Here is a 13,239-nt window from a genome sequence, read left to right on the forward strand (position 1 = left end):
GCCCATGGCCACCCTACAGGACTCAGCATAACGGGTGCCTTCAAGGCGCACAGCAGCACCCCACCCCATTTTCTTCTCTGTAGTAATCATTACAATGTTCTTGCTGTATTTGCTCAAGCGAACATTGTTTTTAATCCTCACCTGAGGATATTTTCCCATTGATTTTTAGAGAGCGGAAGGGAGAGGGAGAGACACGGAGAGAGGAACATCGATGTGAGAGACACATCAACTGGTTGCCTCCTGTGGGGATCGAGCCTGCAACCGAGGTCCATGCCCTGGACTAGAATTGAACCTGGGACCCTTCAGTCCACAGGCTGACGCTCTATCCACTGAGCCACACCAGTCAGGGCTCAGGTGCACGTTTTTCATCTGTCTGCCCCTCGAAATGCAGCTCCACAGGGGGCAGAGACCGCGACGAGGGCACTGTCTCCACAGGGCCTCCTGGGCAGTGACGAGAGAGTGAAAGAATGCGTAACACGCCACAATCCCGCCACAAACACAAAATGCCAGGTTCAAGGCCTGGGGGAGCTCCTGGGAGGCTAAGCCTGGGCAGCTGTTAGGAATTGCTGCATCATCCGCTTTCCTGAGAGCCAGGCCGCCGTCAGCAGCAGAGGCTGCGAAGATCGTGGACAGGTGAGCCCCAGGACCGGCCACGGTGAAGGCCTCTGAGCAGCCAGAGGACCCTGGCCCAGGGCAAGCAAGGCCTGGACCGAGAGGAGGGAGCCCCTCTCTCCGGCATCTGGAAGCTGTGCCCGTGGGCGCTGGTCAGGATGATGAGGGAACCTCACGGCGGAGTGCGAGGCGCTCCCCAGGTCCTCAAGGTCAGATGAACCTCTTGGCCCTTATCCTTCACCCACAAGCACCCACACCTGTGGCCACGTGGGAGCAGCCTCCACGCCCACTCCTGCACCCTCACTGCAGCCTGCGGCCTCACCACGGCCTCACCACCGGCACCTGGAAAGCTGGCCCCGCCCCTGCACTTGCTTCTCCCATCCCCCCAGCAAGGCCACGGAGCCCTTCAGCAGCTCTGCCTGCCTTCGTCCTGCTCACCCAGCTGCGAGCCTTGGGAAGACCGCCCCCCCCCCCCACGCCACGCCCCAGGCCCACTCACGCGGTGGGTCTTGCTGTGGGTGTAGAGGAAGGCCAGCCGGTACAGGCTCTTGTAGTGCTGCGGGAAGCGGCTGAGGCACAGGCGGAAGGCGGCGATGCACTGCTCCGTGAGGAACTGGCGCTGCTCCTCGGCCCCGGCCGGCAGCCCCTGCGGGAAGGCTGCTGGCTCCCCGGGGGCGTCCCCTCTCTTCCTGCTGTCCCCTGTGGGAGCAGCCGCGGAGGCCTTGACGGGGACGCAGGCAGAGGCTGGGGGCTCTGCGGTGGGCTTCTGGCTGCCCTGCTCTGAGGCTCGGAAGCCTTCTGTGCTCTCCAAGGACTCCTCGGGTCTCCCTAGTGACAAAGGAAAGGACGGTCCCTCAGCGCCAGGCTCTGCCCGGGGTGGCCCAGCCCCAGCGGAGGAGGCCCTCGGGGGTGGCAGCACAGCTCCTCTCCTCCCGTGAGACAGGGCGTCCAGCTGGCACACACAGGGCCCTGAGGCAGGGGCAGAGTTGGGCTCTATGTGTGGCACACGGCTGTCCCACCTCCAGGGCCTGTGCAGGTGCGCATGGAAGCAGCCCACAGGGCGGGGGTGGCTGCCACCACAGAACACAACAGCCGGGAGAGGCACCCGAAGGGCTGCACCTGCTCCCCACGCAGCGCCTCAGCCCACAGACCCCCGCACCCTCTCCAGGGCGGCGGCTGTGTGAGCCATGAGCTCAGCGCCTGGGCTCCCAGGCTGCTCCACCGGGGCGGGCAGGTGGCTCAGGGGAGTGTGTGCCGGGCGGCAGGGGCTGCAGAAGAAAGCTATCTGGCCAGGGGGAAGGGATGGAAGGAAGGTGGTGGGAGCAAGTGTCAAGGGGGAGACGGCCTCCAGGCCTCCAGGCCTGGCACGGACCGCCTGGAGGCCAGAGGAGCAGGCTGGTGCCAACGCTATCTGTCCTGTGCGCTGAGGCCTTCCCAGTGCAAATGGCTCAGGTCCCTGCTGCACCTACGCGCGAGCTCCTGCAGCCTGATGCTCCCTGCCAGGCCTGTGCGGGGACTTCTCGGGGCCAGGCCCGGACACCGGGGTGCCCCGGTTATCATCAACCACCCCTGCCCATGCACCGCCCTGGAGAGGCAGCACGGGGTAGAAGCTACAGGTGCAGACCAACCCTGGGCAAATTCCTGCCCCTCAGTCCCAGGCTCCTCGCATGTAACGTGGGAGCCATCAGGGTGAGTGTCCGAAGTGGTTATGAGTTAAACGGTGCCTGGCCCGGGACCCCCACGCATGGGTCTGGGTGGGGTTGTTCTTGTTTGACAAGCAGCTGCCTGGTCCTGGCCAGAGCGGGAAAGCTTTCAAAATCCTCGGCTGGCCGGCCAGTCCCAGCCTCAGGGCAGCACCGGGTGCCTGGCCTGCACTCTCTCTCCCACAAGCCTGGCGTGGCGCCCTGGTCACCAAGTCCACAAGAGGGACTGGGGACCCCAAAGAGCTGGGCACACCCCAGGGTAGAGTCAGCCCTGCTCCCCTCCGAGTAGAGGGAGATCTCCTTTCCAAAAGGTCTGACATGATTCAGAATAAACACACACACTTGTGACCTTTTCAACCCAAAGGCTTTTGAAGTAGCCATTCGTCCGGAAGAAAAACAGGGCACCCATGCCGTGGACAGGGCTTTCCCGCCTGGGGCCGGGGTGGGGTCACACCACCAACGACAAGTGTGTCAGGGCCATGCGCACCTGTGAGCTCTCTCATCAGACCCTCACCACCCAGGCGTGGCCGTGGCAGCACTGGCACCCACAGGAGGAGCCCCGGAGGCCCAGACGGTGAGTGACTCGCCCACCCAGGCCCCAGGGCAGCAGGTGGAAGCAGGAGGACGGAAGCCAGGCTAGGCCTGGGCCACTCCAGAGCCCGCTTCCTTGGCGCTGCCCAACTGCCAATGGACATCAAAGCAGCCCTGGCCGGTGTGGCCCAGTGGATAGCATCAGCCGGCAGACTGAAGGGTCCCGGGTGCGATTCCGGTCAAGGGCACCTACCTCGGCGGCAGGTTCCCCGGCCCTGGTCAGGGTGTGTGCAGGCGGCAACCAGTGGCTGTCTCTCTCACATCGCTGTTTCTCTCTCTCTCTCCTCCATTCCACTCTCTCTCTGAAAATCAATGGGAAAGTATCCTTGGCTGAGGATTAACAGCGAAAAGAAAAGGTCACCACAGCAGCGCCAAGCCCGAGTGAGGTCTCCATACCTCTTTCCTCTGTGGCCCCTGGAAGGTCTTTGCCAGTTGGTCCTGGTTGGGAACTGGGAACAGGCGGCCTCTTTTCAGCACAGGGTTTCCGGGCGCCCTCCAGCGAGCTGGGGGGCTCGTTAAAGAACTCCTGTGTGGAGCTGGAGTCCGAGAGTGCCACGGCAGTGCTGTCCTGGCTGCGCTCTGAGGGGAGAGGGAGGGAGGGAGGGCGGCACATGAACCAACCACCGCCCACGCGGAGGGGCCTCCCCAGGCGAGCCGCCCTGCCGGAGGCCTGGTGACTGCCCTGCGGACGCGGCCTGAACACAGCGCTCTGCCACTGCCGGGCCGCCTGCCCTAGAGCAAAAGGCGCGTCCCCTCCTTGGTCCCCTCCTGGGAGTGCCCCCAGCAATGCGTTCTGGCGAATGTTGAACAACTAATGGGGGGCGGGAAAAGCCCTCGTCGGTAGCACTTATTGATTCTGTGGTATAAGAATCGGGCTGATTTCCAGCTTCCAGTGCGATGCTGCTGAGCATGGGGGACGAGGGAGAGGAGAGCAGGACACTGGGAGGCAGTGTCACCACATCGATCTCATGGCCATAAACCACTGAAGGGGTAAGGACTCGGCAAACACGGTCCACCAGCTGCTCAGGCCAAGCGTGGTCCAGCGCCAGAGCATAGGTTCCCGGAGTCGCAGGGACAGGGAGGTTGGTGCCCGCTTGCTGGCTCCGCTCCTCGCCTGCACAGGTGCTCCTGAGAGACAGCAGGGCCAGGGCTGGGGGTGGGGGGTAGGGGGGGGCTTGGCGAAAGCTTCCTGGGGTGCAGGCCCGGAGGAGAGATGTGGCCGCTGCCTGGAGACATGAGCCCTGGCTGGGCCTTTCTCCTTAAGGAACAAGCCAGGAGCCAATAGGGGACCGGGCAAACCGGGGTGCCTTGGGGACAGGGGACCCACTGCAGCTGGAGGAGAGGAAAGGAAACCAGCCCTGAGAGAGGCCCTCCCGCCACCGGGGGAGCAGGAACCGAGTCACCGAGAGACCCGCCCCCAGACACGGGGACACAGCCTGCCTAAGTCTGCGGCTGGACCAAGACAGCAGGGCCCACCCTGCCCTCCTGGATCCGAGCACGAATAACAGCGAAAGCATGGGCTGCAGAAAGAGGGCAGGGTCACGGAGGAGACGGTGGGAATGGAACACTAAGACAGGCCCACAGACCGGCTCCACGTTAAGCATAAAATCACATCAGAGGAACGGGAAGCTGGGGCAAAAGACTTGCAACAAAACGCAAGGCCGTCTCCACAGTCCCCAGCCGGCCTCCGGGAGAGCCGCTGCTCTGCTGCTGACTCAGGGGGCCTCCCGCTTCAGTCCCTCACACGTGAGACTGTGAATGTCAGTGCCCTTCCCAGGGCTGTCTGAGGGTTAATAGGTTAATCCAGGAAAAGTGAGTAAAACAGGGCTGATCACAGGAAATGCTCACGAAAGGCCAGCCCAATCACCGCATCACTGCTTCCAAGAACCTGAACCTATTTTTCTCTACGGTCTCTCACTTGACGTCACAGGGCTGCATCCTGAATGGGCAGAGGCTCGCTCCTGCCCCTGGAGCCGAGGCTGAGCAGCACGCCGATGGGTGGTGACCGCTCTTCTATGCTGACAGGACAGGACCCCCAAAGCGGGCCTGTGCACAGAGAACACGGAGGAGAGGCCTGTGCAGTCAGCCGGCAGCTCTGCCCTCTTCACCCACATCCGCCACCTCTCAGCCTGTGCCATGGCCACGGCCTAGTGACTGGGTCATCAGGGGCAGCAGAACGGACGGAGCCTATGAAGCGAGGAGGCCAGGTGTGTGTGAGGCCCGAGTGGCCACGCGGAAGCTGTGTCCCACTCATAGGGTCAGGGGTCTGGCTGGGCCCTCTGCCTCGCTCTCAGGAAGACCAGACCCCCAAAGCTCCACAAGCACTGACTGGGGGTTCCAGGAAGTCCCACACCAGTTCCCAGTGCGAGTGGTCACTTCTCCCAGAGGGGCAGGTGCCACCCATTCTGCGGGGGGAAGGGCGGGCCAGGAACAGAGACCTTGGTTCCAGAGGCCACGCGGGCCTGCAGAGCTTGGGACCCAGCAGTTCCAAACCTGCACTCCAATCCCCAGATCTGCCCCTCGGGCTGCTCCAGGCTCCACTCGACACTTTTTAACATGTTTGTCTCTGCTCTCCCTGTCTGTCCCTGACACACACATGGGATCCCCACAGGCCTGGCCTCGTGCCTGGCACGTAACCGGAGTGACGGCCGCGAAGCGGAAGGCGCCCTCGGGAAGTCGGGCGGGGACAGGCGCTCTAGCAGCATCGCACCAGGTGAAGGCGCTGCGCCTGGCAGCAGGCCGCGTGGCGAGCATCCAGGCAGCAGGCCTGGCTGGACGGAGCGTGAACGCGGCCTGCTGCCAGGCGAGCTCAGGCCGCACAGCTGCTGGGCTTTGGGCCGGAAAGGACGGCTAATTTGGTGGAATCCAGTGCGATCATTACGAAATCCAGGGATTGGCTTAAGCAAACGGATATTTACTCCCAATGTGCTAAGGCCTCTCGCTGCTGCTTGGTGAGTGAACCTCGCAAGCACCGGAGCGTGCGGCAAAGGCAGAGCCGCCCCGAGGTGTGGGCGACGAAGGGCGGCCCTGCGCCTCAGGGCCCTGCTCCCCTGGGACAAGTCCACCCACAGCAACAACAGCCACCGCAGAAGAGCAGACCTGAGGAAGCGGGGCCTGGCAGGGACCGGGGCTAGACCGTGCTTCCCTGGAGCCTGACACGTGTGAGAACCCACACGGCTGACCCTCTGCAAGGCGGAGCACAGCAGCCGTGCTGGTCCTGGGAGGCCCTGAGGAGCTTCAGGACAGGCCCTTGTCCTGGGGTGACCAGGCACCTATGAAGCCCTGAGGAGGTCTGGTGCTCAGAAGGGAAGGGAGAGGGCTGTGCTCCCTGCGGGCGGCTGGGTCAGATCTGGAGGTGGGACTGTGCACTCGAAGCCCCGGCTGGAGCGGCACCCCCTCCTCCCCAGGCCTGTGAAGCAAGGGGGGCGGGGCCGTGCTTGTCCAGGTGCTGCCGGGGGATTGCACACCCAGGAACAGAACAAGTGCATCGCTGCGAACAGCCACCACCAGGCACTCAGGGCCAGGCTTCTCTCTAGCCCTCCTGGGTCTTGTGCGCCTGAAAGGGCTGGCACAGGCTCTTTGCAATGACCCTGGTTGGCCCTGGCCACATCGCTCAGTGGTTGCCTGGACACACCCTGCCCAAAGCTCGGTGCCTCTGGTGCCTCAGTGCCTCTCGGTGCCACGCACCGAAGGGGCGGACTCAATTCCCAACCTAGAGCACGGACCTGGGTTGCAGGTTCGATTCCTGCCCCACACGTGGGAAAGGCAACCAATCGCTATGTCTCTCTCACATCGATGTTTCTCGCTGTCTCTCCTCCTCTCTCCTTTCCACTTCCTCTAAAAAGAAACAAAACAAGCAATAGAAAAAATCTCCTCGGGTGATAATTAACAAAAACAAAAGAAATAAGATTTAAAATATTAAATGTTCCTAATTTTAAATACTAAGAAGCAACCCAGGGTTTCACACCAAGAAGCAAGTCAGAGCAAAAGAACACCACATTCCATTTCTTCTACATCAATAGAGTGGAAGAATGAAGCTCTTTTACAAAGTCACTCTACAGACCGGGGCACCTCACCGTGCCCTCCTCCCTGTAAACGGGACCTTCCCTGGCACAGCAAACCCACGGCCTCGGTGAGACCAGAGGGAGGGCTGAGGGGGGTGGCGGTGAGGGCCACCCTGCCAGCAGCCACGCTGGCCAGATGCGACGGGGAAGGCTCACAGGGTTGGGGAGCCGGTCTCGGAGACCAGGTCCAGCCTCAGACGCTGGAGCCAGAGGAGCTGGCGGGCAGCTGGCAGCGGGGAGGGGGCAGCAGAGACCAGAGGGCACCCTGGACTGGGGTTGCTCCTGCCCGAGGCGGCTGCAGGGGCAGGAGAGGGGAGGATGCCACTGGTCCCCTCTGTCTCGGTCAACTCACAGGCCAGGGTACCCAGGGAATGAGCCTGATTAGGCCTGGCCGGCACTGGGGAGGCTCCTCTGGGTGAGGAAGCAAAGAGCCCGGGACACACACCCCGCCCAAAGCTCGGTGCCTCTGGGCAAGGACCCCCGAGCCACACTCCGCCTGCCTCCAGCTCCACCTGCACAGCCCTCCTTGATGAAGGCGCATGGGGAGCCAGGATGGGTATGGAGGGCGGGCTGTTCTGACCTGGGGACACTCAGTTTCCAGCAACTGGCCGAGCTTCCCGGCCTGGCTCTAGCCCCACCTCCTCCACAAAGCAGTCCCTGAGTGTCACAGTCCTCATCGGGGACTTGTATTTAGGCCAAGGTTCTGAAGGCGCTGACATATGGCGTTGTGTACCCGCGCACTCATGGCCTGTGCTGAGAACCAGGTGGGTCTGCTGATGCTCTGCAGGCAAAGGATGCCAAGCCTGGTGGCAGCACCCTCTACTCTCCTGCCTGCCTGGTGGAGGCGGGCGGGCGGGGGGGGGCGGGGGGGGGAGGGTAAGGGCCCGCAGAAGCGGCTGCTGTTCTGTCCCAGCCACCACCTGCAGGTTCTGCAGAGGGTCCCAGGCCCGGCTTCCCCTGGCCCCTGGGCCTGAGACAGAGCAGGAGGTGGATGGATACTGCTTCTGTGTCAGAGAGCCAAGCGGCCCAGAGTGGGGAAGCAGGCACACTGAAGGAGACCCCAGGGACTGCCCGCAGCCCGGGCTCCGGTTTCCTGCAGCGCTGCCTGCAGGCCAAGGAAGGAGACTGGCCCCAGCGAGCAGGCGACAGGCTGCCCTGCGCTTCTTCCCAGAGCTCTTTTGCAGTCTGCCCACACAAAGCCTGCTCACACCAATTCAGACTGTGCGAGATCATAAATACTTCCTCCCCTCGCTGCCAACCACGGGGGCATTTCACTTCCATCCTTTGGGCCGGTCCAGCCCCTCTGCTGCGTCCTCGAGGGATGCGCATCGCCAACTGGCTGCTGCTGACGCGCCTGCTCCTAAGCCCTGGCCCCTTCGCTTCAGAGCACAACCCGCAGGGCCAAGCGCAGAGCAGTGAGAGCTGGCGACGGGAAGGGACCTGGCGTGGTGACAGGAAGGCTGCCAACCCACCTGACAGAGAGATGCCATGACCACGTCACTCCCTACGTCCACGGGAAAGAAGCCCCGTGGCCCAGCTGTTTCCACGCTCTCTCCTCTCCTGCCCACCCCGGTCACTCGGAATTCAAAGGCCATAGGACTCCCCAACCTCCATGTCTCTGCTCCCACTGTCGTCACCCAAAATGACCCAAAGCCTCTCTGCAGGCCTGCTCCCGCCAGCACGTCCTCAAATCCACCCAACCCCAGAGCCAGCTCAGGCGCGACCACTGCTCCATGGCACCGCCTGTAGACACACAGGCACAACCAGGCAGCCGGGGCCAGGGGGCCCCATCTTGGCTTTCCCTACGGCACCCTCTTCCGTCCTAGCACACAGCAGGCACTCGATCATCTCCATGACCAGCTGTGGCCTCAACAGGCCTTTTATTTTGGCTAATCCTCACCTAAGGATTTATTTATTTAGTATTATTATTGCTATTTTTAGAGAAAGTGGAAGGGGGGGAGACACACACACATCGATTTGAGAGAGACACGTCGATTGGTTGCCTCCCACCTGTGCCCCGACTGGGGCGGGGTTCAAACCTGCAACCCAGGTACATTCCCTTGACCAGGAATTGAACCTGCAACCCTTCGGTGCACAGGCGGACACTCTGCCGCCGGGGAGCAGCGGCCAGGCACCCGAAGAGGTTTTATAAAAGGGGGGCATGAAGGAGAACAAACGAGGTGACTGGCTCTGCCCTCCAACAGCCTCCCTCCCTGCCCCCAGGCCAGGCCCCACTCCGTGGGGGACACGCAAGACAAACTGAGCTGCACACGGCGTCTCTCCCGCTTTGAGATCTGTCCATGGACACAGCTTCCCCACCATCAGCCGACCCCCTGCCCGGGGAAGGGCGCTGTGAGCAGGGGCCAGGCCGGGCCTGCCCTCCAGCACTGCCTGCCATCGGAGCTTCTCCCTGGAGCACCTCGGCTACTGCGCACACTTGTCCTTTTACACCTGTCCTTACAAAGGTGGCCTGGGATCTGGGAGTCTGTTGCCCTTGTTGTTTCTTTAAAGCAAGGAAGAGCGAAGCAATGGGAATACGGACTGAGCCACCTGCCGGGCGGCAGGCGGGCAGGCATGGTGGCACTGCCTCCGCCCCGCGCTGGGCAGATGGGACAGGGCAGAAGCCAAGCACATCAAACACTCTCTCCAGCTCAGACCAGCAGCTGTGCAGGTGCTCGGGTCACAGGCAGCAGGGAGCCGGACTCGGGCGGAGCATGCAGTCTGCGCTGTCCCCTGAAGCGAGCCGTGACAGTGCAGACAAACGACAAAGCCTGGGGACAGTGTGGCCGGGTGAGGGGCAGCACGGGCAATGCTGGCAGAGGAGGGTGGGCGAGCAGCGGGAGCGAGCACACAGGACACGACACAGACGGTGAAGCATGACAGGTGAGGATGAATGTCGCGCGGCACAGGCACCTGGACGCTCCTGGGAGGGCCACCTTGCCCGCACATGACCGCCAGAGGACATGCCATATAGTGCAGCTGACTGCATGGGAGCCACGCTAGGCAGCCCTATAACTTGGGGTTCAGGGCAGCCTCTGTTCATGCTGTAAATGGGGCCGGATGGGCATCCTGAAACCATGGACAGCAGCCCCTCCCCCCCCTCTCCTCTGACCCCTGCCTGGTCCCTCCTGCCCACTCTGCGTAGGAAATAGCAGCATACCCGAGATCCTGGCTCAGCTCTGCCTCCTCAGAAAGCCTCCCGCCCCACCGAGAGGCCAGGCCAGTCTCTGGGGATTTCAGTTGCACCCAACCATGAGCTGTGCAATCACTGGTTCCCCCGGCCTCCCCTCCTAAGAGCCCGCTGCAGGCTTTCTGGCACATGGGCTGAGGCAGAGCAAAGTGGCCATGGGATCTCAATGGCTCCTATCCTGACAGGAATCACTGTTTCACACCCATTGAAAACGCACTTGTATGACTCCCGCTGCAAACTTCCACAACAAACACCCCTTAGACTGGCAGCCAGAACGTGTCACAACAGCTCTGGGCCCCAGCATCTTGCTCGCCCACAGCTCTGTGCACGTGTGCGCCCACGTGGGATGGCTGGGTGGCAGTGCCAGGTGGCACCACAGTCCCTGTCTGAGGCAGTCCTTCCTCCTCGCTGCTCCCCGGGGTGCCCGCACTAGGGGAGGCACCCCCGCTCTGTGGACGGACAGCCAAGCACAATCCCGCTCCCTGAGTTTGGCTCGCGCCTGAGGGCTGAGGGTGCAGCCAGGCCGTGGGCCAGGGGAGCAGCAGCCCTCGCTCCGGAAAAGCAGCAAGTGCTGCCGTGCACGGGGGCGCCTGATGAAACGAAGCCCTCAGCAGGCTTGGCTTCCAGCGCCTTCTCGGGGCTCTCATGAGGGAGAGTTGGAGGTGACCAGGAGGGAGCAGGCCCTCGCTGTGGGAATGTCTCAGACGGCAGCCGGGGGGGCAGGCGGCCGTTATTCCCACCTCTCCTCACCCCTCTGGGCGGTCGGGGCCCAAAAGCCAGAGCGACCGGAGGGAGGCGACAGCCGCCCAGCGCACTGGGAGCCGCAGCCTCTCTCTCCACACCCTTGGGCCAACCTGAGCCCAGGAGGGGACACCTGCACATGTCCCCTTGTCCCCCTCCGCCGGCCCTCCTCTACCCCTGCTCTCCACCCACGCCCTGCACGGTGCCGGGGAGGCAGAGCGAGGCCCCCCCAGCCCCTGGGAGATGAGCGACGCGGGAAGCTGGTGTCGTTCAGCAGGTCACCACCTCCTCGAAGGCTCTGCGTGAAAGGCCCCTACTGCTAAGTCCGCCATCGGCTCGTTCCGGCGAACACCGTCCCCAGCTCATGACCAGACATGTGAGGGCATGAAGTCGAGCTGCGAGGGCGCATGCGAGCCTCTAAATGTTAGTAAGGAATGTGGTTCAACAGTCGCCACCTGCCCCATCCCACATGGGTGGCCTTGTGCAGTCCCAGCTGACACCCCCCAAGCTGTCTAGATTCCCAGGGGTGCCGACGGTCATCGCCTGCCCATGACCGCCAGAAGGGCACGCCATAATAGTGCAGCCGACTGCATGGGAGCCACGCTAGGCCGCCCGCAGACCGACCGCAAGCCCCCCGTCTTCCAACTGCCCTTCCAGGCCCCCAATTTGCAGGGGGGAGAATGCAGGCTCCGAGAGGCAGGCACGGAGCTTCAGCCCGCCTCACCCACCCTGGCTCCCAGTGGGCGAGCTGGCAGGTGGCGACCCTGAGCACGTCTTGGAAGCACAGAATCACCGTGAGTCCATGAGGTTAATGAACAGCCACAACATTGCCCGTGTCACCCCAGACCCAGCACCCCCCTCACCGAAACAAAGCGACTCATCGCCCAAAGCTCCCGCCCCCGGCTGGCGTGCCGCCCTGGGCTGGCAGTAGGGAGAACAGGGACTGTACCGTCCGGCGTCGCCTGCTGGTGGGGTTTTTTACATTTGATGTAATCGTGGTCAATCGGAGTGGCTGTGTAAGGTGGGGATGTCAGACCTGGGCCAGAGGAGGAGGGAAGGGAGGCTCCGGGGCCCGGCAGTGTCCCAGCTGAAGAGCGGGAGTCCTCATCCACCAGGCAGGCCTTCTCCCTGTGGGGCAGAGGGGGTGCAGGTCAGCCGCTCACATGGCACCAAAGGATGCGTGCCAGGCTGGACAATGCTCCTCCCAGCTGTCGAGTCCCCAAGCTGCCCTTCCTGGGGCCCAGCTCCCAGCCCTCCCCCCACCCCTCTGGCTGGTGTCCCAGGCCCCGAAGGAGTGGCCCACAAGTACCCACTCAGGCCCAGCACCCAATATGGCTGGGCTCTGCAGGCGGCTCAGGTCTCAGGCCTCGGAGACAGGGGGACCGGAAGAAGCCCACCTCAGAAATGCCCGCCACACCAAGTCAGGTCCTTCTGTGCGATGCCCGAGGCCAAGAGGCTAACCCCCACCAGGCACCGAGAACGCCTGTTCTCGTGCCAGGGACATCGCTGCCACCTGCCGAGCAGAGCTAGAAACTCCCGGCCTGTCGCCATGGCCACGGAAACAAGGACATCCATGCTGTGGGAGGGACAGAGCCTCCGGCCACTGCAGCCACTAGAAAGACTTCATGTGATTTCACTAGACAGAATGAGGAATGTGGGGCACTATCTCTGTGGATGGGTCCCAGGCCCACCGTCAGGGAAAAAGAAAACTCGAGAAAAACACCTTCAGTCTTCGTCTTCGAAACCCTGTCATTGTATTTGTACATGTAAGTGTGCAAATGCACAGAAAACAACTTGAGAAACTAAACAGTGAACAGCGATGAACTCTGAGGAGGAGAGGGGGGTTGTCTATATGTTTATAAACTGCCAGAATTTTCTGTAACTACAACATATTCATGTGTCATTTGTATAACTTTTAAATTTTTTGAAAAAGAAGTATGAGAAACAAAAGACCACACCACTAAGCTGGGAGCCCTTCGTGACTGACATGTCTCCCTAGCTTTGGGGCATCCTGCGTCCCCCGGTGTGACCTGCCGTGTGTGCCCCCATCAACCCGTCCGAGGCCAAGGCTGGTACTGGCCCCTGGGGCACTCGGCGGGGCCCTGCCCAGTGCCCGGCCAGGCAGAGGTCCAGAAGTGGGGCGAGTTGAACCAAAGCTCCCGCATCTAGACCTCCAGAGACACAGCTCAGTCAAGGGGAGGCCGGGAGACTGTGCCAGGCCCAGCGCGGGGGCTACACCAGTGCCGCAGCACCCTCGACCCTCTGACGCCGCAGAGCCCATGCCTCCCACACCCTCCCTGCTTCTTGGAACAACGGGTGGGAGAGGCCCTGGGAGAGG

At 62.6% G+C, this 13,239-nt stretch overlaps 2 protein-coding genes across 6 annotated transcripts in view; one reads left to right on the top strand and one right to left on the bottom strand.

The window, feature by feature from the left end:
• GGT5 (gamma-glutamyltransferase 5) overlaps positions 1 to 13,239 on the top strand; it is a 95,845-nt gene that overhangs the window by 58,511 nt on the left and 24,095 nt on the right. The gene's annotated exons all lie outside the window — the stretch shown is intronic.
• The window catches only part of CABIN1 (calcineurin binding protein 1), a 75,992-nt gene that overhangs the window by 30,655 nt on the left and 32,098 nt on the right, over positions 1 to 13,239 (bottom strand). For 3 of the 5 annotated variants that reach the window (XM_059676478.1, XM_059676479.1, XM_059676477.1), the window contains exons 26-28: positions 11,851 to 12,029; positions 3,303 to 3,485; positions 1,112 to 1,440 (exon numbers count right to left, since the gene is read on the bottom strand). In XM_059676478.1, coding sequence (XP_059532461.1) covers positions 1,112 to 1,440; positions 3,303 to 3,485; positions 11,851 to 12,029 — 691 coding nt within the window. The remainder of the gene's footprint in view (positions 1 to 1,111; positions 1,441 to 3,302; positions 3,486 to 11,850; positions 12,030 to 13,239) is intronic. The other 2 variants (XM_059676480.1, XM_059676481.1) reach the window with 2 other exon arrangements.

The sequence above is a fragment of the Myotis daubentonii genome, chromosome 19, assembly GCF_963259705.1.
Source record: "Myotis daubentonii chromosome 19, mMyoDau2.1, whole genome shotgun sequence".
Taxonomy (NCBI): domain Eukaryota; kingdom Metazoa; phylum Chordata; class Mammalia; order Chiroptera; family Vespertilionidae; genus Myotis; species Myotis daubentonii.